The sequence below is a fragment of the Castor canadensis genome, chromosome 4 (genome assembly GCF_047511655.1).
Source record: "Castor canadensis chromosome 4, mCasCan1.hap1v2, whole genome shotgun sequence".
NCBI classification, from domain to species: domain Eukaryota; kingdom Metazoa; phylum Chordata; class Mammalia; order Rodentia; family Castoridae; genus Castor; species Castor canadensis.
In genome coordinates this window covers 21707270-21734387 of record NC_133389.1, presented here as the reverse complement: position 1 = coordinate 21734387, position 27118 = coordinate 21707270, and the positions used below count along the sequence as shown (strand labels likewise).

Here is a 27118-nt window from a genome sequence, read left to right as displayed (position 1 = left end):
TTTGCATGTGTGACTTGAAATTCTCACAGGTACAAGACATGCGTTTAGTTTTGATATGCAAAGCATTTTTCCATGTCATTTTCTTCTTAAGGCAAAAGTATATCCAAATTTGAAGAACTTTTAAAACTGCCACAACCCTATATAAAATCTCTTTGGTCACTGGATCAGAAATTAAGCTTTTTGTTTTATTCTCACTGCATCTCCTAGTGGCAGGTAGCAGAGCTCATACATGACCTGTCAATAAACAAATGATATGAGTACTTTCCCCCCCTTAGTGGCAGAGCAGTGATAGAAGTTTCAAGCAGGTTTGGAAACACCTACAGCTACAGCATTCATAATGAAATATGACAGTGTCTATAATCAAATGAAGTTAAAGTCATTTAAAACATCAGTTATAAGGAAGAAACCACTTATCCTCAAGCCTCTCAAGTGATTCTTCCATTTTAGCAAAAAACAAAGCAACAACCAAAAAAGGTGAATAAGGAATGTAACACAAACCACGTTCATAGTGGAACAGGAAAGAAATGATTCTGCAGCACAAACCCTGTAGATCAGTTGGAAAGGTATTTAAACAGTGTACCAGCTATTTCTTCTTTTTTTCTGACCCTCTTTCCCCAGTTCCAATGTCCTTCCTGCTGATTCTAAAAACAATGCCATCCCCCTAGCACAATGAGGAGATGCTTGTCAATGATCAACACTGTATTCATGATGTTCAAACCTACCAGAAATCGGGAATTAAGTATAATGAACCAAATATGTATTTTCTTCCTAAGAAATTAGTCTCACAAGAAATGTTCAAACTGCCATCTGTGAATCTTATGCAGGGATTTTGGAAATTTAATCAGAGGCAAGAGAGCAAGATGCAGCTACAGTTTGGAGATTAAGCGCCTGGTGAATTCTTACCAGCTTAAATCTAAAGAACAAAACCAACAGAATTTTGTTTTAAGCAATTAAGTACAGAAGAAACAAGTAAAATTTTCATTTGCATTTTAAAATGGGTAAATTGAAATGTTTTATATGCCAAAGAGTAAGCTTACAAAAAAGGAAGTTTTCCTTGAGTATTTTTTTTTAAATCAGTGGGGAATTGAAAAAATTTATTAGTTTGTGACCTAAACAATTTTTTTCCTCTGCAATAGCAACTAAGCAATCATTTTAATTATAATGCATTTTCAATAGCTGCATTCATTTATAGCCATGGTTCTAAAAATATAAGCACATATCTTTTTAAAATACCAAATATCATTTGCATAATTGATACACTACTGAAGCTTTAAAACCTAATGGCCACCTATGTGTGGCTGCCCCAATCAACTGTGAGGTTTTCAAAAGAAGAGTCACATGTAAAATGTACTAAGTAATGTTATTATTGTTGTTATTTAAATATTAATCTTTTGATGTTGGAACTTCCTGCAGTAAATGGACAAAAACCTGAATATTCCATTTCCCAAGTTTTAGTTTTAAAAACTGGTTTGCTGACTATGGTTGTCACTCAGCTGTAGGAAAACTTTCTTCTAAGAATGTATTTCCAACTGAGAGATTTTGATATCCAATGGTCTTATTTTTTCATTGTAAGCAGGCATCACAAAGATGGGGTGGGGGGGATGGCTTGCCTCAATATCAGAACGAATTAATCTCAATATAAGAATTAATATCCATGTTCACTTCTGAACTTTATGGGGTTGAAAAGTTGCATGATATGACCAATAGAATATAAACATGGGAACTCATTACCATTTACTTTCTGGGATTTGATGACTTGACAAATAACTATTTCAAAACAACTAGTTTGAAACATGGTTTGAAGCTTGTTAGTATAAAGTAAAAAGAGCAATTACAATAATTACAGGTTTCTCTATACGGTTTAACACATGCACATGCAGGCGAGGGCTGATGATGTGATCTTAAATTACCATTAGGAGGAAATTTTGCCACTTTGTTTTCAATTTCATTTGCCATAGGTTTTTTTCTTTGTGGAACTGCCATATTTTTACATATGTGGAATTTGGCCAAATAATTACTTGTTAAAATTATTATTCGATGAACATGTAAGCAGTTCTAGCAATCAAAATTTAGGGCTACACTGTACTTACTGTAGACCAGGTAATGCCTGGTGCCTCTCAGGGCCTGAATGAGGACAAAACAGCGGTACAATTTGACATTTGCAACACTTAAAAGAAACTGCACTGATTTCTTCTGCAAAAGAACATTTCTCCTACAGGAGAGAAATAAAGCCTTGAAATTTTTATTTAAGCAAGATTAGAATTTACTTGCATTTACACTGCTAATGCGTAAAGAAAAAAAAATCTCAAACATTATTTGGTCAAGTTCATCAAACTCACCCTTGGAGAGGAGCTGAGTTTTTCTTAAAAAAAAAAAAAAAAAAAAAAAAACCTCTGGGTTACATTCCAGATTTATTCTTTGGTAGCTCTCAGGTTATGATTATTTAAGTTTTTGTTTTATGGAGTCTACATTTCAGGACAATCTACTGTCCTTCGCAGAAGCAAGGGGACAATTTGTTTGGGGATGTGGTCATGGGGACACTTTATACTTTAAGGTAAAAGAAAATTCACACTTTCATTTGTTTGTCATAAAATATCATTGATGACAGGGTTTCTTTAGCTAGGAAGCTAGAGGGTAAGTGACTTTGCAGGCCCTACATTTGCCAGTTCAAAAAAGAGATCACAATTGTTGCAGTGCTTAATTGTATTCTTAATTGTTTTGGAATGATTTTCCATTTTTCTTCTTTTGTTTATTCACAAGGAAAACCTGCTTCCTCTGGCCTCTCTTAGTTCAGGGAGTTCAAACTGAATTTAAACAAGTAATTGACTTGTCACTGGAAAAAAAAAAAAGAAGGAATTCAGTGCTGTGTTGTCTTAGAGGAAAACTTGTGCAGCACACAGCTGACCACACTTAACTCCAACAATTCAACTTAGAACACACATTGGTCATATGTGCACACACACACCAAAACTCACCAACAATCAAATCCCAAACAACAAACGAAAGAAACTCAAGAAACGGAGAGTCTCTTGGATAGGTATTTTGAACAATTAACGCATGGCGCACACAATCTCCACAAGATGTCTGGCTCCAAATCAAAAGCTGCTGAATGCAGAATTAGAGCCAGTACGATACACATTGTAGAATAAACAAAAATCTGCTTCTCCAGTGTATGCATGAAGGCATTTTTAAAAATGGCATAGCACTGACCCCTTCTATGGAACACACACAACGGGACTTTGCTGTCTGCTTCAACGAAGCTAAAACGAAGGACTAGTAACCATCCGTGGTTTCAAAAGCTTTCTGCTGAGGCTCCAAATGGCTATTTTTTCTAAATATAATGTATGTACAATTCGCCTCTTTCTAGTGTTTGAATCAATAGAGATACACACCACCAGATTTGTTTTTAATAAACGCCTTAAAACAGTTCCTATAAATACATTTCCTGTGACAGAGTGATCTTGATTTTATGAGTACCATCCTCTCAAAAAAAAAAAAAAATCTAACAACCAAAATATTTGGCAACTGAGAGGGCATATTAGTGATATGATGTCATATTCAGCATTTTCTTATGGTAGAGGCAACTGGCAAGCTGTGGGAATGGAATACATATTTTCAAAAATTCCTTTTGGCTAAAAGCGAGTTAAAAATGCCCAAGCCCTAAACTAAAATTTTGGTAGTTTAGCCATTTAGGACACAAAATGAATAATTAACATATAAAAACCCATCACTGGTAATCCCTAAGGATAAAAACCATAAGAACTTACATTCATTATAATTCTCTTTTAAGACATAAGGGCTATAGAATCTCTGGATCTATTTTATTCATTTCAGAGACACTTTTTCTTACTGTGCACGATAGCATCACTTGCAAAATTTTCATTGAAAGTACTTTAAAATTAAAAGCACTGACTATTCTATATGTGGGCATGCCTAAAAGATTAAACTATACATGAGTACCCAACAATTGCAAACCAGGTACTTGTTAAAAAAAGGTATTACATAACCCCAACATTTATTATTAAAGATTTAAAGACTTTGATCAATGTGTAACAACATAAGCCATTTGTTTTAAATTCAAATTTTCTTTACCACATTTAACTATTCCCCTAATTACCCACTATGTTCTTTTGGGAAAAGATAAAGGATGATTTACTTGTACTTTTCAAAATAAAAGTAACAGTACTTGAAAAGTTGCCCATTCCTAACACTGGCTTCTTGTAAATCTTCCTAAACTGTACTCTCAAACACTTCTGCGGATGTATTCCAGTATATACTCACTAGAATAAGGGCTATGCCTACATCTGTATGTATATACACTCACACGCATATATACCACATGCACATGCTTCATTCGCTTGTGCCAATTTCTACAGCTGAACTGGGCCTTCGGAAAGCTCTGATCGGTCCCTTTTGGCCTAACTATCACACTCTGATTAAGATCAATCCAAATGGAAGTTCAAAGTACAAAAAGAAAACAGTTCATAAATGGCTGTTTTTCACTTCCCCCCATTATTCGTCTTGATTTTAAAATAAAAATTTGCTCCTATATTGCCCAACTCTTCCCAGCAGCCCCACATACCGATTTGAAAATATTGAAATCCTTTTCCTTCAGAGGGCCCAGACGAAGGAAAAAAAAAAAAATAAACCTCCAGATGGCAAGTATAAAACCTTCTGCTGGGGTTATGCACAAAATACCAGACACATTTTTTTTTTTTCTTAAATAAAGCATTTCTGCTGGAAGGGGGTAAAATGAGGAAAGAAACCACACAGCACAAGTAACGTACGACAATATTGTTATATGCATGAATGGATTCCTGCTTTTTTTTCCTTCCCTTTTTTGGCTTTAAAAAAATAAACTTATATAATCTACTCCTTAACTAGATGCCTCAGTTTTATGTCTTTACTCACTGCACATAAGCTTTCAACTTAGGAAGCCTTTAGATGATCACAGAACCTCACAGTCCAGGGGTAAACTTACCCCAAATTCCCTCAGCCTAACTTGGGCTTCCTCACTTCTCCTCTTATCTGCTTTTCCTTTTCAGACATTTGGAAGGAACACGCATTTCCCCCCCCCCCAAAAAAAAATAACTAAAATGGAAAGGAAAAAAAAAAAAAAGCCTCCCAAGTTTACCTGGCTGCAAACTTTCTCTCTGGGCTCCACTTTGTAAAGCTTTGAAAGCATCTAGGTTTCTACACTGGGAGGGGGAGGGGGAGGGAAAAAAAGGGAAGAAGAAGAAGAAGAAGGCAAAGATAACATCGTAGGATTGGCAGATGATAAATATTTCATGGCACCCAAGAAAGGTGCGGCAGTCCTGCACAACTTTGCAAACAATGATCACTGCCTAGGATGCGACAATAAAACTTGTCAAAAATCCCCCTCGCAGCCCGCGATCGTAAGCTTACCGCTTTCCCATTATAGTAGTACATCAAAGAGTTGCCGCCCATGCCCGGGATTGTGTATGCGCAGTACATGGTGTCGGATTCTTTTTTCTCCTCAGTGCCACTCTAACAACTTTTATTTCAAACTCGCTGTCCCTTTTTTCACAACAATTCCTTCAGTTGCATTTTCCCATATGGCCGGGCCAAGCGTGGTGAATATGCAAAGCAGGAAGAGACCATTCCTGGCGGGCGGGGGAGGCCGCCGCGCTGCTGTCAGACGCTCAAGTTCGCGCAGCGGAGCTGGAAGGCAGCCCGGCCTGATGGAGCTCTAAATCCGAATGCATACGCGAGATGGATTCAACTTTTCCGAGGGCTTTTTATTAGTTCCTCGAATAATGCCGATTCTTACAAATTTCTGCAGGCTTCACTTTTTCCCCCTTTCTCTCTCCTCTTTCCTCTCTTTCCTCTCTCTCTCTCTCTCTCTCTCTCTCTCTCTCTGTCTCTCTCTCTCTTTTTTTTGTTCTAGGCACCCTTTTCTTCTCTAAAATTTCCACTCAACTGCCTTAGGGTAAAAGTGGAACAGGGTCCATTATTGAGCAGAATACAAATGCAGTTAATTGACTCCCCCTCTCTCTCTCTCCCTCTCTTTCTTTTTTGTTTTAATTTGATTAAAAAGCGAGTGGCAGGAAGGGAATCGTATGATGCACATCTAATAACTCCGCCATCTGTCTCTGCTGCTGGCTAGCTCCCAGCATTGTACGCAGCTGCCTGAGAACTCGATTCGGAGAAAGGGGAGGGAAGGGGGAGGAAGGAGGGGAAAAAATCCACCACGTCTCTGACCTCGCTCAAAAGGAGAGAGGGGGCAGTGTTTTCTGGCTGCTTGGTCAACAACCTACAAAACGGGGTTGCGGAATGAAACAGAGTAACAGTGTGGCTCGCCCAGGGCTCTCAGAGCCCTCGGTGTCCCCAGAACCGGTGAGAAGGTGGCCGCCCGTGAACTTCGCCTCGCCACGCAGCAGCCAGCCGCGGGCTCAAAGGCGAGCAGGAGGAACGCAATGGGGCAATGGGACGATGCTCTTCTGGCTGGGGCTGGGCACCCCAAATTCACACATCCTCTAGTTCTGGAGTGCTGGCCCTGGATAATCTATCACCAACTTAATTTAACGCTGTTTGCTGGGTTCTAAAGCAAGTTTATGGGTCCATCCGAACCTACCAATGACTCAAAGCTGTCAATTCCTAAAAGAGCACCTCGGAGGCCGCATTTTCAGAGTTTTGCACCATCCTAGGAGCTCAATTTCGACATAAATATCTTAATAAATGTTCCATCTGCCTTTTGACTAAACTTAAATCTTACTAAACTTTAAGAAAAGCAAAACCTTCGCTCACCTTCACTGATCACAATTGAACAATGGAGTCTTTCTAGACCGCAAGGTTTCTAACAAACAAGAGGACATATTTATTTACTGTCTTTTAAAAATATATCAACCAACAAAAGGGGGTAGGAACAAAAAACAAGGAAAGAAAGAAAGGGGGGGGGAGAGGAGATGGGCTGACTGGAGCTTGCCAAATTGAGAGCATCACAGGAAAGGAGGCCCTCTGGGAATTGATCCCAAATGAAACTAAATCATTTGCATATGCCGAAGCAAATGCCACCCGAGCACACATCTATTCTCAAGAATCAACTTTAATAATTCAAAGCACCTATTTCCTTACAACTCAACATGGTAACAAAACACATACAGTATTAATAAACAACGAGGGATTGTGGTGTTGGTTCTGAAGAGCAAAACCTTGGCTAAGGGTGGAAAGTTTCCCCACACTAAAATAAACATGCATACACCGTGCACACACACACATATAGCGAAGGCTCAGAGGTTTGTCTAACTCACTTGCTCTGCATTTATTCGGAAGGTCCCCAGAGGTTTGTGTAAACAGTACTTGAATTATAATCACACATTTCATTCAAATTTCATGCTTTGAGGATTTTTTCCTCATTAGAACAGTTAGTTGTCAATCTGACAGAATCCCATTTGTAACCTTTAACCACCCTCAGTGTTTAATACACAAGGCCAGGGTGCCCATTACAGAGGACAGTATGGAAAACCCACAACTTGGAAGAGAAGCTAGAATTCAAAGAGAGAGCAGTTGGGGAGGGGTGTTCCTTTGTTGTTTCTTATGGGAACCCTTTATTTAGAGGGTTGTCTCTAGATCTTATCCAACTTTTCATGGATGGACTGCTAGGAAGACTTAGTAACTATTTTGATAAACAATCAAACTGTTCAGCCACATTAAATATCTTCTCTTACACATTTTGCAAGCATGCAAATGCCTATTAATAATGGAAATAAAACTCATACTTTAATGAGCTACAATTCATATTTTCAAAACTGAAAATTTATTTTTTAATAAATTAACACATGAATAAGTAAATATTTTTAATCTGATAAGGTGAAATAGATTTTTAAGCCCTGAAAATTCAGCACATGAGACTGAAAAAATTTAAACTAGGACTAGAACATTAAGCTTCCAGGATTCATTAACTCATGAAAAAAAAATCTAAAATTTCTAACATACAACCTTACAATGATTGGTAAAGATATACTTACTTTGAAAGGTGATCTATGAATTATAACAGAGAGACACTGAGTGTATTATCACCCAGTGATGTTTAGGTTTTGGTTTGCTGACCTTGGAGTACATTTCAATCACAGAACTTAAGTCAGTAGCTTGTCAATTGAGACATTTCTGCAATCTCAGACTTTGAATTTGTCTTTGTGACAGAAATATCTGTGATAAATTTTTAGTGTGATGTGTGGGGAGTTAACACAGAAGTATAAGAACTGAAGCTATATGCATAAATCCATGTGCTTTGTATTAATTTTAAAAGAAGTCTTAATCTTAAGCAGCCAAGTTTTAAGAGACCCTGAATTGGCCTGTGGCCTGTCTCCCATCAGAATACAATTGAGTCGCCTCACTAGCAACAGTGAGGTGAGGATGGCTACCCATGCTAAATAGTGGGCCCTACTCTCTTTCTCTCTCTCTGGTGCTTAGCTACCAAGCACCATTGAGGATTCTGGGGAAAGGCAGTAGATCTGGCTGTCTGTCCTGCCACTTTGGGGGAGGAGGATCTTACTGGTAAAACTGGTATCTTAAAAGATATCCACACTATTCCTCCTTTTCTAATAGAATCTAAAGTTTTTCATTCTTTTGTGACTTCCCAAAAACTCCTGGGTAGTATGCATTTGAGGTGAAGCAGAACTGCAACATGATACACATGTACAGTTTTTGTAAGAAATTTGGGGATTACTTGACCAGAAACCTCCAAGTCACTAGTACAATATGACCAGCAAGGTGGACATTTGATAAAATCTTACCAAATGAATGAAGGATTCCACTAAGAAACACATAAATACCCAAATCCCACAACTTTGAGTGAAGGGATTTGGATTTATATAGTCACTCTATAAACACTTTTTATAATGATTCCCAACTTTGAGTTAAGTTTTTGCCTTCAGAAGCCTTACCACATCGCCACAGATAGGTCCTGGCTTTTGAACAAAATATGACTAAAGAATATTATTCATTTGTGAACTAGAGGCAATCATACATATTTTAAACATGTGTTTAAACATATTTTAGACACATCTTTACAGAGCAAAGAACTTACCTCCCAATTACAGCTCTCATTAAAGTAGATTCTATCTTATTTTACTGAAAAGTGCCTACAATATTACAGTGACTACGAAGCCAAAATAAACCTAATACACACACACACACACACACACACACACACACACACACACCCTGCACATTGTCCAAAATAAGGCAGGTGGCTCGCTTTATGAATTGCATGATGGATGAATGAATGTTGTTCATATGGAGGAAAGCCATTTTCCCTCTGCATCATATAACTTGCTAGAACTTGAAAAACTCTACGTCCCCATTTAAGTCAATGAACAACTAAAGAGTGTGTGGGGGGTAATTTTCCCCTATATTCCATTTGTTTATGTCTACAGTGCTGATCCTTTTGCCTAGCACAGCTGAATTAGTAAATCTACCCTAAGGGCAGTAGTGATGTTCATCAGTATCTAATGATCAATAACATAATGCAAACAAGCAAGCATAGAAATAAAACAAAATAAAAGAACAACCTTTGGTAAATATCTACCATCCAAATTTTTGGATGATAAGACAGTACTTAATGCATCTGTAATGACAATTTAAAGTACGTACAACTGCCTTTACTTGTTTAATCATTATTACAGGTACTCTGATCTGTACTACCATCATCACTTTAAAGATAGAGAAAAAAGGCTTAAAGCCTTAGATGGTATTTCCTAGGCAACAAAGCTACCAGATGATGGAACCAGTATAGGAGCAAAGTTACGGAACCCAGAGGCTAGAATTCAAAGGGCTTGAAGTTGAGGGTCAGACACATCTGTATGAAACTGACAACTTTGCTACTCCCAGAAGTGTGACTGCCAAGCCAGACCAGCCAGGGTTGAGTGCTAGTCCTTCTTCTACTCCACACACATCTTTAAAGGTTAAAGGAAAGAGGGCACCCCACATTTCATGGCATGTTATAGGGAACAGTTCATTTCCTGTCTCTCCCATTTCCATTGTGCAAGAGGGCCCTAAACAGCAGTCAGAAAATAATTTCCAATGCAAATGGACTTAGGTACCAGAAGTCTACTAAAAAGAAGAAAAATTGTAAAATTATAGCACTATGTTAAACTCTTCATTACCAAGCTGATGTATCACAAATCTGTTTTGCAATACTTTGCACTACTGGCCTGAGAAGTGTTAGGTGAAGCTTTATACCTAAACATGTAATTTCTGCTGATGCCTCGGGATCAAAATCTGTGTTCTCATATCTAAAGTTAGATGAACAGCAGATCTTTTTAAGCCAGGGAAAGGAGGTTATCTAAGTTAAAGAGGTATTATTGAGTACATGTGATTCAGAAGCTAAACTAGTTGGTATATTTTGCTCTCCAGTAGGAGTCACTATAAACAAGAGTTTTAATTCATAAGCTTAATTATTGTTGTTTATGTAGCGTATGTATATGTGGATTGTACTGTAAACGTTTTAATAAATTGTGATAGCTTATTGTAGTGAGAAGGGTTAATGTTTAATATCCAACTAAAACTACAATGACAAAAATTCTATTAGGTCTGAGCACAACTTCATAAAAGATCTAATTGTCAAAGTAGCATGCAAATAGGCACCTCCCTCTCTCTCTCTCTCTCACACACACACACACACACACACACAAATACATGCATCATAAGAAGACTTTGTTGTGATTTCCACAACTTGAAACAGCCTCAAAATCTGATAGTGCACATTGACAAATGGCTGTGTACCTTCCTCTATTTCTAACTTGATATTAATAGCTTTAGAACGTAAAGTGTTAAGTGTTTTCTTAAAAAGCGATGAAGATTTTACTTGCTTAAAAAATCATTCTCCTCCATTGGAATCCTAATTAAACCAACTTTAATATGCACATTCATCTGGAGATCATATTTATCTCAAATAAATATACTTAACATAAATACGAAAAAAATATTTATCTGAAATAAATATACTACTAAGAATTCAAATAAAGCACAAATCATCTCAAACTTTTCAATGGAATGAACAGACTAGGTAGGCAATATTTAGTTAGTATCAGGTACAATAGTTTTAAGGAATTGAATGCTAAAATATAGACAAGTTTATTTATAAGATGCGTTTATCACACAAAAGTATCACACTATCATCACAGACCATGAAAAATATAACTTCTATCTTGACTCCATCAGTGATTTTCTATGTTATCTTGAATTTTATACTAGTAGGTCTCAGGTTCATATGTAGATATACAAATGGCTTATCACATGGCCAAATGTTTATTTTCTCCATGGCTAGTCAGGTGACTTGCAGTCATATTGACTATAATGTAATTTACATTGACCACTGAGGTATGCAATGACAGCTATTTCTTTCAAACCAGACTTCTTTCCAATAAAGATGTGACTTCTGCCTTTCTGTGGCATTCTTTCGCTCCAGAACATTTTAAATTATGTGACATATGTAAATTCTACAGACATATATTACTTGGGAGACATATCCCACCATGCAGAATAAATGCGAAAACCAGGTTCACAAATTCCTGTACAAGTTAGGTAAGATTATGCTCATCTCCCACTTTTCCGCTTACTTTTACCTTTCTGTGGTACAGAACACCATGAGTATCCTACTGCCCACTTGAACAGCTATGAAAGTCAACTAGCCAGAGGTATCACTGGTGTTCTCTTGCAGACAGGGCCTCCAAGCAATGCCATTATGTGATGTGGGAAAGCATCAAATGGTAAGACCAGACATTTTTGTTTGTCACACTGGGAACTGCACACCTAACTCATACTGAAATTAATTTCTCCCTTCTTCAATTTCATGCAGATATATGTAATTGTAAAAGTCACAAATTTGCTGCCGAATCTCGCAAATCAGCAAAGGATTTTTCCTTTATCACTAAAGGAAAATAGACCCTCCTGAAGACTGAAGGAGGTATTTTATTTAAGGAGAAAAGACTTCACTCCTCTTATTGTTCCCTGGGCCACCCATCTCTTTCCCCTGGGATAAATGGAACGTTTAAAAAAAAGCCTTTATCCTCTCTCAGTGTAATCCATAACCAGTCTCCAAGTTTGATATACAAACAAACCATTTCTATTTTGGTACAATGAGGAAGCATCACACTGGACAATAGAAAAACAAAGATGCAGGAAGTTGACTCACATTGTTGCCCTTCCTCCATGGAAGCTAGCAGGCTTACCACAATCACCTGAATCATATGAAATACAAGGACAATTGGTTTTCCTTCAAATTGGTACACATGTAAAAAAAAATACCCAAAAAGTTAAGGGGGAATATCCTGGGTACGTTTGTTAGGATGAAGAATTACATTTGAAAAAAATATGACAAAAATGGATTGATGAAACTGATTGGAATCTGGGCACAGGATGTACACAATTAAAAAAAAAAACCGTGAATAAATACTGAGCTTCCCAATGCATTGTTCAATAATGGGGGAAACGCGGTATCACAATAAAAATAATTTTCATTCTAAGTAGAATAATTGTTTAGGGTTTGTTAATCCCCATTAGGGTGGGAATGCTAGCAATTTCCTGAGGTTTCTGCTGATTACATTTAATAGTTTGACATCATTGAGTAAGTAGCACAACAAATTACTGGGCAAGGAACAATTTTCAAATACTTTACCGATGATCTCTAATAAAATAAAAATAAAAACAGTAGGTAAAAAGAATGAAGAAAAGTTAAGTTTTAAAATGAAGTGAAGATCAGACAAGAATAGTATCCTATATACATCTGTTGTTGAAGTACCCATTTCAAGTTCCTGTTTTATAAATATTCTGCCCAAAATATTCCTTTGTATAACTGGAAACCAGCCAGTGTGCAAGAACGGACAGCATTTTAAAGAGGAAGGAGTAACAGGTTCAAATGAGTCCCCTTCAGCCTCATGGACAGCTTATACTGGTCATCAGTCCATTCCTGGTCTAAATACACTCTCCAGCTCAAAATGATGTTGAATTTTAACTACTCAGGTCTAAAAATAAATGATCTTTGCATTCTGTTAATCATAAGCATCCATGCCACACATAAACACAGACATGACCCTAAAGTGATGGGTGAGACAAGTCTTACATCACCTTCGTTAAGAGACAAGGCTATAAGCAAATCCCATAAGTAACTCAAAAGAAGTGTTTTTATAAAGGTAAGGTGCAATTAAGAAAAATTCTGGGTGAAATAAATGCATCAACTTTTATAGAACACAAAGAATTTTAAAATAAGAATTGTTTTGTGAAAAAAATTGATATTGATAAATTCTGACTTTCAGCATTAAACCTGCTGAATGAGAATGGGCAGTGACTGCCAGAAAAATCACATGGCTGCAATGGTTTTATTTCTCTTTACATATGGAGGGGCAAAAAACTGATTGAAAAAGATATCTTTTTACTCATCAACTAGTATTATTGTCAATAGTACCAGATTGCCACATCATGATGTCACCAACCAGAGGCATAAAAGTTGCCTCTATTTTGTTTAACAGGGAAATTTCTTTTCCAAAATGTCAGGATTTCACCTTTTTCAAAATGATTATTAAATGCATAAGTTGTAAAACAATTTAAAATGTTCTCCTCTTTATTGTTTTTTTGGGGGGGGATTATGTTGGAGTTTGAACTTAGGGCCTCAGCACTTGCTAGACAAGTGTTCCACCATTCGAGCCACACCCCCAGCCCTTTTGGTTTTAGTTATTTAGATAGGGCTCATGATTTTACCTGGGGATGGTCTCAGACATGGATCCTTCTACCTATGCCTCTTGCATGGCATGGATTACAAATGTGCACGACTAGGCCTGGCCCACAAATTTCTTAATATACAAAATCCTAAATAGGCCAACTCTCTCAACCCTTACCCACAACTGGAGATTTTGTTTACTTCAGAATATGAAATGGTCTTTGACATTTGTTTGGAGCATCAAGCTATGTTTTTATGGTGTATGCCCAGCTACCTACTCAATGCTATATTCTGTATAAAAGGAGAGTTTGTCCAGTCATACACGTTTTGCACATGGGCTGCATCCTTCAAACTTGTTACCAACATTAACCTGTATATTCTTAACACCAATTTCTCCTGCCTTCTGTAACATATATTTGGAAAACAAATGAACCTGTCAAACAAATAGAAGCAACTTTCATGCCTCTGGTTGGTAAGCATCATACTGTTGACTATCACTATTTGATAACTATGAAGATATCCTTTTGAATTTATATTAATGCTAATACACATTTAAATAAAAGCATACTGTAGGTGTGTGTCTATATGATATATATATATATACTTTAAAATTCTATTATTACATCTATAAGGCATTCTAAGAGTTAAATATTTCTGGATAGAGACATTATTAGTAATATAAGAAACAAATGCTTACATGTTTTTTGATAAAAGTTATTCAACAAAAAAATAAAAATTAATACACTGAATTGTCTTTTTGTCATTTAAAGACTTCTAACAAAGCCACAGAGTCTGGTATTTCAACCTAACACATGGGGTTGAGCCTTCCTTCCCCCACCACTTATGGTGTGGCCTCACTAGATAAACAGTATAATGCAGAGACAGAATCTAAAAGGTTGGTTTTAAGTTCTGACTTAATTTCTAACTAGCTCTCTAAATCTAAGCAAGTTCTAGCTTTGCTAACATTTTTGTTTCCTTAAAAACAAATAAGCTTCAAATGTTGAAGTATTAAGTTGGTGCTCATGACAGTTTTTCTCCCATTTCCAAAATTATGCTTTTATTATTATGAACTGTTTCTGGAAAATTAATTCTGAAATATAAAAACAATCAAAAGTTGCTTTTGCAGTTGACCAAGCAAAAGCTCACCTAGAATCCTGTTATTTTCAGGGAAGAGGCATACAGAAACTGCTAGACAAAGTTCAATGGAGTCTGTGTGGCCACTGTCTTAATCATACCAAATCTGCAGCTCTCTGGGGTCTAGAATCATCGTCCAAGGACATACCCACTCTAAAACATAGGATTGTACACGCAGGTCCAATGCCATGAATTTTTATTAAATGAATTAAGCACCTACCTTAATGGCCTCAAATATCAATTTATGAAAAGCAGAGATTATAATAACTTTTTGTGTCTCGCACAACAATGTCATAATAGGAACACAGCACATTTTGCTTGTTGAGTGAAGGAGGCACAAAAAGAGATTTACTTCCTTCCTTCAGATGACAGAAATCGTCAAGTACAGAAGAAAGAGGATTCGTCAGAAAAACACGCTAATGAGACTTAGTCTCATTCCATGAGAATGAAGACAGTGAGCATATTATTCTCTCTCTCTCTCTCTCTCTCTCTCTCTCTCACACTCACACAATTGTGAGAAACTGTTCCCCTAGCTTTCAATTGTTGTACTTATTATCAATTTCATGGCCTTCCTCTCACCTGAATTATAAACTGCTGAAATTTAGGGATGTACCAAGTTTTATTTGCTGGGTTGGCAGAGAGCATCTTCTTTCAAACATATTATTTCACAAAAGGGGGCTGTAGAAGGATATCTAACTTACCTTCCTCTCTCTCAATGGAATAATTAACAATGCCAACAAAATGTCAAAGACATAAAAATGGATACATACATTGTCACTTATGGGAGGTGATACTGTTAAGTCACTTAGCATGTGTGATACAGACTCCTGTAGTCTTCAGTTTGTCTTGGCAGGGCAATCCTACTTACTTAATCAATATTCAACTTTAAACATTGTATTTTATAAATATTTTCTTAGAGGGACACTATATTCTCCTATGGCTAGACATTATTTCCAAGGAGATGCCAACGAAGAAAGCAATGAAGAAATGTTCTCGCCATGCCAATCCCACATACTTGACTTCTGATTGTGGTCTTTTCCAAACATTTTATTTAGCTTGATTTTAGGTAATACAGAAAAACAAATTTTAATGTCATTTGGCTTCACTGTTAACATAAATATGCTGGTAACAAAAGAAACTCACCAACAATCACCGGAAGCCATATGATTTGGTTTCATCTCTCTATGCCATATTATCACTGACGATGTGATTAAACTGTTTAAAGTGTAATTATAATCACTGAACTCTGAGAAGTCATATGATCCAGGCATGTATTAGTCTACAAATAGGATTCATGGTGATAGCCCTATAAAGTATTATAAAAGCAACTCTTACTTGCACGATGACTTGCACTCATTTTTGCGTAAGTCTTCACAAAAGTAGTCCATCTACCAGGAAGCCTAACACTTAGTAGGTGTGTAATTAATATTTGCTTTTGTTTTTTACATGATACTTGATCTATAAGTTGATTCCATGCTAAAGTGAGCATAAGATGGTGTAGGAACAACTGATACCCACATTTTCTGGTTTCTTAACCTTTGGGGAGTTACAGACTCCTTTTCACACTATGATAGAAATTATACTATCTGTTTCAAATTCCCCCTATGATGCAAATATTAGATTAACAGAATTTTGTTGACTAGAATTCTAAAAGACATCAACATTTTATAAAGATGGGTTTAAAATATACTTATCATTCTAGTTGGTTTTATCATTTTTTTTAGAAAAGTTTCCTAACTCATTGATATCATCATAGACATCTGGTGGCAAGGCAATAGCTCAGATCTGTCCAGATTTCCTTTATAATGTCTAATTTTCAGATATTTGTAAGGAAATTGCCAGAATCTTAAGTCTGCTAAGCAGAGTTGTCTTGAGGGATGCAAATTTCATTTATCTCCTACTTTTCATTCCAAAATTTTTCAAAACTGCCAAGTCATTTTGAAGTGAAGTACAATAAGTGAAAATAGACTTGATATTTGAGATGTTATCTATGGTCTTGTTCCCCAAACCCTCAAAACCTTCAACACCTCCACATCTCCAGATATACCTTAATTTCTTTGAATAGAACACAGGTGCTTTATCTCTAGTACAGTCCAAAGTCTGACATTTAAAACTTCTGAAGCTATAATGCTTAACATGCTGCTATCCACAGTGCCTTTTCCACGTAAGGAAACTCATGCCACACCACCCTCTTGAGTAATGTTTCATCTGGACTCTGTAATCGCAACTGTGATTACTCTTTTTATTGTTTTCAAGGCTGTAAGTTCCCAGTAAAGTTGAAAGGCAGACAAGCTTTATTTCGAGTGAATATTGGTTTTGCTCTCTGTTGTTGCTTTTGAAACACAGCTGTGCAAAGTAGTTTCACTGAACCAAAGGACAGTGACAGAATATCTTTACCCTGAGTTCACCACCTACATGCTACATGTAATTATATGAACTCATCAGAACCAAGACCACATGCATGAATTTTAAACTATATTATTGTTGAGTAGTATTGATTTATGTTGCTCTCAAGAGGTTCTCTCTCTGTCTCTGTCTCCCTCCACCCCCCTCTATATATATATATCTTACCTAATTTACAGAGCAACGGAGAAGGGCTGCTCCTAATTCCATTTTTCCACTCAGTAAACACCATGTTAATTTTTACCCCAAAATGAAATAGTAACAGTAAGGACAAAGCCCAAACCAATCATTCAAATAAAAGCATAGTATTAAGAGTATTATCTTTTAAAAATCATTTAGTTAAGCAATCTTATTAGTAAAACAACAAACAATCCTCAACCATATTCCACATACCTTAAAATATCCTAGAATAACTTTTGTAAGTAATATGGAAGTCTTCCATGTACAACTGACTCTTCATAGTAAATGCACTCTTTAGGTGTATTCCAATAAATTATCAGAGTGGGAAAAAAGGATCTGCCATAGTTTTTAATCCAGAATCTCTAGTTATATGGCTCTAAGAGTAATCGAAATGGATAACTTAAAGGATTAACATTGATAAGCTTAGATTTCCAGGTTAGAAAAGAAATTCCTTCCAGAAAAACACAAAGAGCATAACCTGTTGGCTACCTAAAATGAATTTTAAATGGAACAAGGGTTTAGTACCTTCGCCTTTCTAGAAATGAAAGCATGCACCTCAAAATATAATAATTCTGTAATAAATGATACCAATAATTTGAGTGATCAACTTGAATTCATTTAATTATGAACAGGCTAACTTAAAAATTATTAATTATTCAAAATAATTCACTTCGTGTTCTAGAAAACACTTTAATCTTTACCTATAGAAAATTCACTATTAGGAACATCTTTCTTTTGCCAGTGGCTAAGGCACATTCAATTTCCACTGTCAACAAGACCCATGAAAAATGGCTTAATATCCAAATATATAGTAATGAATTATTTAGATCTTACTTTTTAAATGTGTGAGCAAGGGTAAGACTTAGTAAATCGGCATTATATTTTAAATTTAATTATAAATTGATTCTTGAGAATGACAAATAATGTTTTAGAAGCCGGCTGATTTAGGCACTGAATGCTGTGTGATGCTCTTGCTAAAAGACAAGAAAGAGCACACACATCCGAGCAGGGAGTACTCCGGTCACACTCATGGGACTGACACCCAGGGAAACCTGTCCTTAATTTATCCCATCGTGTGTAGATTTGGCAAGGATCTCCAAACATCATTTACATACCATATGCCCTGAATTACCTAGGCACAATAGCTGTGGGTAAATATGTTTCGGGTCTGTTTCTTTTTAAAGGTTTTTCAGCTTTCGTTTCATTTTTCATATTGCTAAATAATTTAATACAATATTTCATGATGCAAAAGAATGTTCTGCTACACCAATAAGTAGTTTTTATGCCTTGTGATCAGAGAAAAAAACGCTCCCAAGGTAAGTGACCAGGAGATATTGTTTCTCCCATGTAAGAATTAAATAAAGGAAATCAGTTGTTTAAGCTTTGGATTTGTATTCATTTTTAACCATTGTCTTTTTACTAGGCATATACACATAAGACACTCAACAATAAAACAGGCAGAAGTCAGATACTATGACCTTTGTGGAAAACGCAGAACTGGTCAGCAAGTTTTCATGTTTACAAGAGATTCCTAAACATCTCTTCTTACTCATTCCTGTATTTATTCCTCTTGTAATTAAAGCAATATAAATGGCCTGTGCCTTAGTTTCCCCCTGGCTCCAATAATGGTATTCATCTGAACTGAGTAATAATAATAGTGTAGATTCTCAAACTAAATTTAAAGTTACATTAATAAAAAGTGCATATTTAAACCAAAAAGATCAATAGCCTAAAAAAGGCTTGAAGCAGAAGTACATACATATTTTTTGTTGTGTACTATAAATCTGATTGTATAAACTTCCAATTAAAAATGACATTCACACCATCATTTTTGATAAAAATTTGCACAGTAGGAATACTCATTAATGCAGGGTAATACAGTGTGATAAGCAGCTTAGACATCAAAATAGGGGGAAAAAGCCAGTTGGTCTACTTTTTACGTGAGTAAAATAAAACTTAAAGAATTAAGTACCTGAGGAATTAATTTAAAAGAACATTTAATGGCATTTTTTAACTATGTCAAATCAAGAGTATCTATTCTCTACTCAGTTTCTACTGCATAGATCTCAGTTCTAGTACAAAAAGTCGTATCTGTTCTATATTTGATGGCAATACATTAAGTGTATCACAATATTCAAAACAAAATAAGATACAGCTTAAATAATTTTACTTAGTCTAAAATTACCCTTCTTAACAGAGAATATGTACCTTTCAATATGTATTTAACCATTTGATGTCAAATATCTGAAACACCTGAATTCTTTTCAGCACTGGCAAAAGAGAGGAAAACCCCACCAGTTTCAGTGTGTGCACATGGGCCACTCGTAATCTTTAACTAGAAAATAGGAAGTGATCATATAATTCTTAATTGTGTATTAAAATAAATGGCAAAAAGTGTGTCTACACACTAGTAGAGAACTGAGCGGAAGGCAATACTGTTTTCACAATTCTATTTAAAAAAATTTGCTTTCTTTAGGGGGACAAGAAAAAGAAAGAAGCTATCATTTGAAGACCAGCAATGAAAGGGTTAACAGACATATGCTGTATAATTAGGAGATGCATTAATGATTATGAATAGTAAATGATTTGGTGCAAAGAAAAAATTTTAGTCAAAGGACATGTACCTACCTTACATGTTTATTAGTAACTGTATATAACTACAGAATTCTGCTATTAAGAATCTTGCATTATTGGTGTAAATACTTCCAAGGGTACATCAAATTGTAATCTTTCATACGACATCCATCAAACCAGGCTGGAGATTTTGACAAACATTAAACACAGTAAGGAGGCAATTATGTATGCATGATTTAATCTGCAACTAATTAATATGCAAATTTATTCATATGTTAGTTACTAAATTAAAAATGCAAAGAAGCCCTTATGGTGATTCTCGAAATTTTGCACAAACAGAACATTTAAAATGTAAGAAAAATGAAGTTTTTTAGAAACCTATAACACACTTTTAGTGTCTCTAGAACCTGTTGCATTAAGAAGACTCAAATATATGTATTTAAATACTAGATAATAATTTAAAAGGTGTGCTAATTTCATGTGAGAATGTGGGAACAGAAAGGTTAATCAGCATTCTCTCGAACTCTTAAGAGATGCACTCTAATTACCAGACAAATGGCATTCTATTTCTGAGCATCCTTCCCTGCTTTTGGGGTTTTCAGAAGGTGGTCATCTTTCTGATATCTTGAACAAATGTTTAGAAGTTTTGAGGGGAATAAACAGTATTTGAAAGCAACCAGATATATCGAAAATTCCAGAGTAACTTTGAGACCATTTGGCGTTCACTAAACATGCAATTCACTCCTCAAGATGGCAACTCGCTCTTTTCGCCTTTGGGGAACAGCTCTCTGCAAACAGAAAAATAGTAGGAAAATCTTGGAAAGGCTAGACATTCTCCAAACGCTTGTCCAAATGAATCTTCAAAGGAAATAAATGTGGTTAACCGAAGGGCAACAACCTCCCCAAAAAGCAGAAGGTCATTTTAGCTGGATTCAATCTGGTTATTTTCACCCTGCATTTTCCAGACAGTCCAAAACTGATCTGAATCTTTTATGTGAGATGAGGGGTGGGGAGTGGTGATAATTTTAAAAATATCTCTGGGTGTCTGTGTACTGGGCACTATCCACTCGAGTGCACGATATTATGCTATGGCATGATTGCCTTCTGCAAGGATCTGATTTCCCCACTCGTGTTTAGTGATCAGCAGTGAGATTTTGTGTGGGTCACCTCTCCTCCCATTACCTTTCCATCCGAGGTCTGATGGCCATGTACTCAGCTCCTGGAGCTGGCCCTTGAAACAGCTCTAGCGGCCTCCCCAAATCACCACAAGTCAACTGTATGAGGAAGCATGATAACAGCATGTACGGCTCTTCCCAGGGCACTGAACTCTCACCCACGTTAAAAAAAAAAAAAAATTGCCATCAGTCTCATCGCTGCCAAGTGACACACAAAAAGGAAGTTAACCATTGGCTGTGACTTGCATTCACAGTCTGACTCTGATTTCCCAGCTTCCCTCAGCCCATTCTCATGCCAAGCGGACTACAGCTTGCCCATTTCATTTCAGCCACAGCAGCCAAAAAAAGCACTGCCCCACCGTGCGACGACAAGCAGTCTGTTTTGATATTAGTACCTCAGTATGCGCTGTAAGAGTCAGATGTCCCCAGACTACATGCCCTCCCCTGAGGGACTCTGTCCCAGCCCTCCTTGGCCAGAGAGATGGTGGGCATGCCATAAACCCTTAGCTGTGAAAGCACAGGGGACAGAAAGGCACCATCGGCCAGAGTCAGGCAGAAATGGCCACGACTGCCTCTTCTGCTTGGGGACAGGATTCATGCCTTCCAATTCCATGGTCCCGTCTGACTGGAAACATGAACTCAGATTCTATTCACTCCCTGCCAGCCAGCATCCAGGAGCACAAACTCAATTGCATAAGAAAAGGAGTCTTTTCCTTATATAATGAAATTGTTCTAAAAAGGCTAAGGAGTGAGCATCAGATTTTCTTCCCTTGCTTTCAGGATAGGAAGGGGAAAACTCAGGGTTTAGAAACATGGATATTTTCACTGATTCTTGAAGAGGGGGAAAGACAACGGTATGTTCCTCTCCCGATACGTTCCAATTTCTTTATCAGTCCCTAACCACCTCTAAATGAGCCTTGACCCTTCTCATTCTCTCCAGCGCTCACAAACTACCCTTTGTATGATCCCAGGGAGGTTTCCCCGGGTGAAGACTGCAACTGTGGGACATCTGAGAGTCTCAGGATGCCCAAGGTATCTTTCATTTTTCCAGGTGACTCACTTTTTGTTGTGACCAAAACTGAACATAAAGCCTTTAAAAGCTTAAATGTACACATTTATGCATTCATTACACAGTGTTAAATCTAATTTGTTCTTTTTACTGTCACAGGAAGCACATGTTTAAAGCAATCTGTTTCCTCATGTGAATGCTTTCCTGTCTGTTTAAAAAAAATTGCGACACACTTTACCCTGAGTAACCAAGAGGTGATCATAAATATCCCTAAATAGCATAAAACAGATATGAAAGACATTAACACTTTCAGAATGCCAAAGTAGTATTAAAAAAAAATTCTAACAGATGCTCCTAGGTCAAAAAGTGAAATGTGTGTTTCCTGAAAAAACACTCTCATAGAATCATAAATGAACTGTGAGTGGAGAAGTGAGGTGTTGCTGAATAAACGGGGATCCTTTTGGTAAGGAGCATAAGCAATCCACTGCCAATGTGTTCTTGCCATAAAAAGCCAAACTGAAATGGAAGTTTGATGAAAACCAATATCCTTTGTAATCCACAAGGTGGCAATGACTACAAATGAGGGGTGGCTACATGAGATCTATCAGGCTCCCCAGAAAAGGGCAGTGTTTCTGTTAACCACAGCAATTAGTCCCTGCTTAGAGGCTCCAGGACCAGGCTCAGGGCTCACCATCCAAAAGGGACCTTTCCCAAATCTCCAACTTGGTGTCTGGTTGGTCTGCAAATTAAAATTGGCTGGGAAAAGACATTCATTGCAGAATACTGCTCCACTCTCCCGCCACCCTTCCCCCACCTTTGACAGACTTTTTTTCTTTTAAATTCAAAGGGTTAACTAACTAGCTTTTATGGTTTTTTCAAAAATTATTTTAAGCTTCCCATAGCTGACAAGCAAAATTACTTTGTTTTATGAATTTGACAGTGGCATTGAGAAAAACCCATAACAATAGGGCAAGGCTTGAATCCAGCAATTCTTTGGCTTTACTTTAAAACAACTCTACAAATACTTCTATTTAATGTTAGAAATTTATTTAAATAGTTCTAAGGAAATTCAACTTTGCTTTACATTCTAAGAGAAGCAAACTGTCCACTCAGGCCCATCTAGTCCACATACCTTCGACCTGCCAAATGATGTTAAAACCCCAGGCCAAACCTCTGCTTTGGCTGGGGAACTGGAGCCAGCCTTACAAAAAGGGAGCACAATACATCACTCGGGAGAACTGGCTTCTGACCTGTTCTAGAATACCACTGACATAGAATGAAAGAACGAGCCTCTATGCCCTGGTCATGTAGAGGATTTAGATGGAAATAAATAATTGGCAGAGGGAGTCCTATTAGGAGTTCTGAGCATCTTGGCCTGGTGTCCCGTTTCAAGAACAAAGATGGAGTTATTCTTCGAACAGTATATTGCAGAGCTGTAGGCTTCGTGACTGAGGGCTGAGTAGGTGTTTTGGCTGAGATAGGGATGACAATGTACGAACAAAGAGATGAAAGAAAAGTATTTGTAGTATTTCTTAATTTCAGAAGAAACAAGTGCCCTGTGTTAGGTAACGCTGTGTATACAATTGAGATCCTAGTCTTAGTTTCTGTTCTGCTGCTAACTGCTCTCAAGTGAACTGCCATATGGGATTTTTTTTTCTCCTCAAGTGCCAAAAGAAAGGTACTTTGCCAATTTCAACAAGAAATTAGTGCTTATCATTATAATGTATAATAATAAAATATCCTAGGATGTTACATACGAGCATCACAGATCAGCAGCACAGCCAAGCAAAAAGAAGGTAATCAGATTCTATGCATTAGCCACTGGACCACCCTGTCTCTATTGCAGAAAGGTTCTCCTGGATCACCTAGCTTTTCCAAGTGAGCTGCCTGGGCAGAGGTTGTGCACAGCACCCCACGAAGGTCAATCTGTAGGCAAATTTGAGTTTTGAAATTTTAATTTATTCCAGATAGTCAAATACTTTCTAAGTCAACAATAACCATGTTGCAGAGAGCTTTCTGCTCTACAGAGGGTGCTGAGTAGCTGTAGGCAGCACAGAAGGTCCTGGTTATTAATCCCAGCTCTGCTACTTACTAGCTGTGTGACCTGGTGGCATGTTTCCTCACCTCCATGTGCCTCAGTTTCTTTGTCTATGAATAAACAGTAGTACCTGTTTTATGATATTTTTGTAGGATTAAGTGACTGAATAGATGCAAAGTACTAACAGTGACTGGCCCAGAATAAGCCCAAGATAAAGGCTTATTTAACAGTATACTGATATTATGGTCTTAAACAGGTACTATGCATACCTATTGCCCAGGTTTGTGACCTAACAAGACCACTGAATGAGTAAGTAGAGGCTATCAAGACATTAAATTAAGAAGGGTTCTTTATTTCTAGTGAAGAGTTATATCTTACTCTATTCTCATCTCTTTTACTACTAAATTCATTCACTGGAAATATATTTACAAGTAATATTCATAATACAGTGAACTTGGCTTGCAGAGAACAAAAAAATATATACCTAAACATGTCCCTTACTTTTTTCAAGGTGATAACAAGTAAGTAAAGGGACTAACTACTTCCACAATAAGCTAAGGACAAAAAGTACCTGAGTCATATTGTGTGGGCTATTTGTTTTGAATGCGTGACTTTCTCAAAAGGCCAGACGTTATGTCGTTTAAAATGTTCAAGTTAGTCTCACAAGTTGGGACACCAGAAACTCCACACACAATGAACTTCATTACACATGGAGAACCTTAGTGGGGAAGCCTCACACCTTCAGTCGGGTATACCGAAGAGGAACGCGCATTCAAGGTCACATGGAGGGCTTAGTCTTCAGTTTAGCTGAAAAATACGCTTTGAATAAATACAAATGAAGAAAGGAATGAATGAATGGAAACATCTGAAAATATTTTTTCCCTTCCACCTGGGTACTCCCAGTTTGCTATTGTACGGTTTCTGGTGACAGCAAAGTTGCTGGTGTAATTTACTAAAGAAAAAGTACAACAGCATTTGTTTGTAAAATAACTTCCTCTTAGCATTTGAAGTCTGTAATCCCGCTACACTTTTCTATCATAAATATGCATAGTAAATACGCTTCTCCAGTCTTATCAGTTAAGCCATAATTTTAGGTGCCAGTGTCCTATATACTTCTAAAAACAAAATTCATACACAGACACTGTATGAGGGATCCACAACCTTTTGAAAACAAGATTTCACTCATGATGTATATGCTTTAGTATTCGAGGGAGGAATTCGTAACTTTTTATTATATAACAATATGTTCAAAATAGTACAAGAGTTACAGAAATAGGCTTATTTTCTACTTAAATTAATGATTTTTAAAAAATGTAAACTGACTCAATGAGTCTGAACATTCTTCTAAATCCTCTGCTTTGGTGTAGTGAGAAATAAGCAGAGTACTGTGAACATCCTTAATCATTTAATTTTGATCTCATCTCTGCACATCTCAAGTTATTAAAGTTTGTTAATCTAGAGTCCCAGTTTTTAAACCCTACCTATTGAGTTATTTTGTGCTCCAAGTTCATTTCATAAAGAGCAAGCCAGAAAATATTATTGTACCCTGTGTTAATACACCTGAGCACCTGTGAAACAGCCCAATTCCCCAAACAGGGTGACTTGAAAACATTCACGGTAAGAATCAGCCACCTACTTGAATCTGCCTTCTCATAGCTGCTAATGATATAATGACATACTGTGCCAATCGGTAGAATGAAAGCTATTACAATATTACTATAAGTATAATCCAGGAGGCACATTTAGAATGATATGGGTTGGGAGGAAGGCGGCTGCTGTAGGCAGTTAGGTACTCTTTTCTCAGATGCTATCAAAATAATTGTTTCAAAACAGCATTTTTAAAAAAATCCCTAAGTGGTGACAGCAAATGGTGACAGTGACAGTTTTTGTATGTGTGTGAAATAGATAACACCAATTTTCATGACTAAATGTACTACGAAGGTCTTTTTTTTTTTTCCTGAGAAAATATAACTTTTTCTCATATGAATTCATACTTCACAAAGGAAATGGCCTTTAATCTCCACTGACATGGCAACAAACCAAAAAATTTTCTTTACAGTTGGCTATGAAGAAAGCTGTGCTAAGCCAAGGAATGTCCCCATTCTGTTCCACTGAATAATCAAAACACATTTAGTGAAATTTAACACACACAGACCTCTTCTGATCACTCCAGAAATAAATCCTTACAGTTAACTTTCCACTCTAGCAGCATTATTATTTATGATTAATTCCTCAGATGACAAAGTTAGAAGGGACAACAATGGTGTCACTAAGCCACTTAAATATAATTCTTAAAATGTTCTTTGCAAAATAAAGCTTGGCCATTCTTTTGGAATGGAAAGCTACACATTTCACCAGTGCTTAAATCATCTTCGTTTTGCAACTCTGAATGATTAACTGCAGAGCCTTCTGCACTACCTTAACTTCTCTGAAGAGGGAGTGCGTGCTCAAGTGAAGCACTGAACTCCTGGAAGGGCTCTACACCTAGGCAGCAGCCTGGACTGGCAAACTGGAATCCTTTACATGCTGCTGTGTGGAGCTCAAATAACTGAGTATTTAAAACCACAAATTTTGCACAGCAATTTTGAAAGCTCTTTCTCCTTTATAATGAGCACACTGTGGCACACCAACGCACCCTGGGACCACAGAGCTCTAGGTTAGGAATCCTAAACCATTCCTTTGAAATGTAAGTTCAAAATTCACTGTAAATGCCTTTGAAAAAAGAAATGAAGCAGGTGTCTGTCAACAGCCTGACCACAGTTATTCTGTCTGAAAAAAATACAATTTTGCTCTTTTTAAAGAAACCCTTTCTTTTAAAATTATTAAAACTTCTTATGAATCTTAGTCCTCCAAGTTCCATCTGACTCTAATTTATTACTTTATAAACCTTGAGAATTCAGAAATTGTCAGTAATTTCAGGGAGGAAG

General features: G+C 36.8%; 1 protein-coding gene across 22 annotated transcripts in view; it reads right to left on the bottom strand.

Annotated features, from left to right (window-relative positions):
* Tcf4 (transcription factor 4) overlaps positions 1-27118 on the bottom strand; it is a 331562-nt gene that overhangs the window by 86916 nt on the left and 217528 nt on the right. Inside the window, exon 1 of one of the 22 annotated variants that reach the window (XM_074069780.1) lies at positions 5407-6723. The exons of 18 other annotated variants lie outside the window; for them this stretch is intronic. In XM_074069780.1, coding sequence (XP_073925881.1) covers positions 5407-5475 — 69 coding nt within the window. In that variant the 5' untranslated portion in view covers positions 5476-6723. Of the gene's footprint in view, positions 1-4582; positions 5056-5134; positions 5352-5406; positions 6724-27118 lie in introns of those variants that run through there. 3 more of the 22 variants (XM_074069777.1, XM_074069782.1, XM_074069772.1) reach the window with 3 other exon arrangements.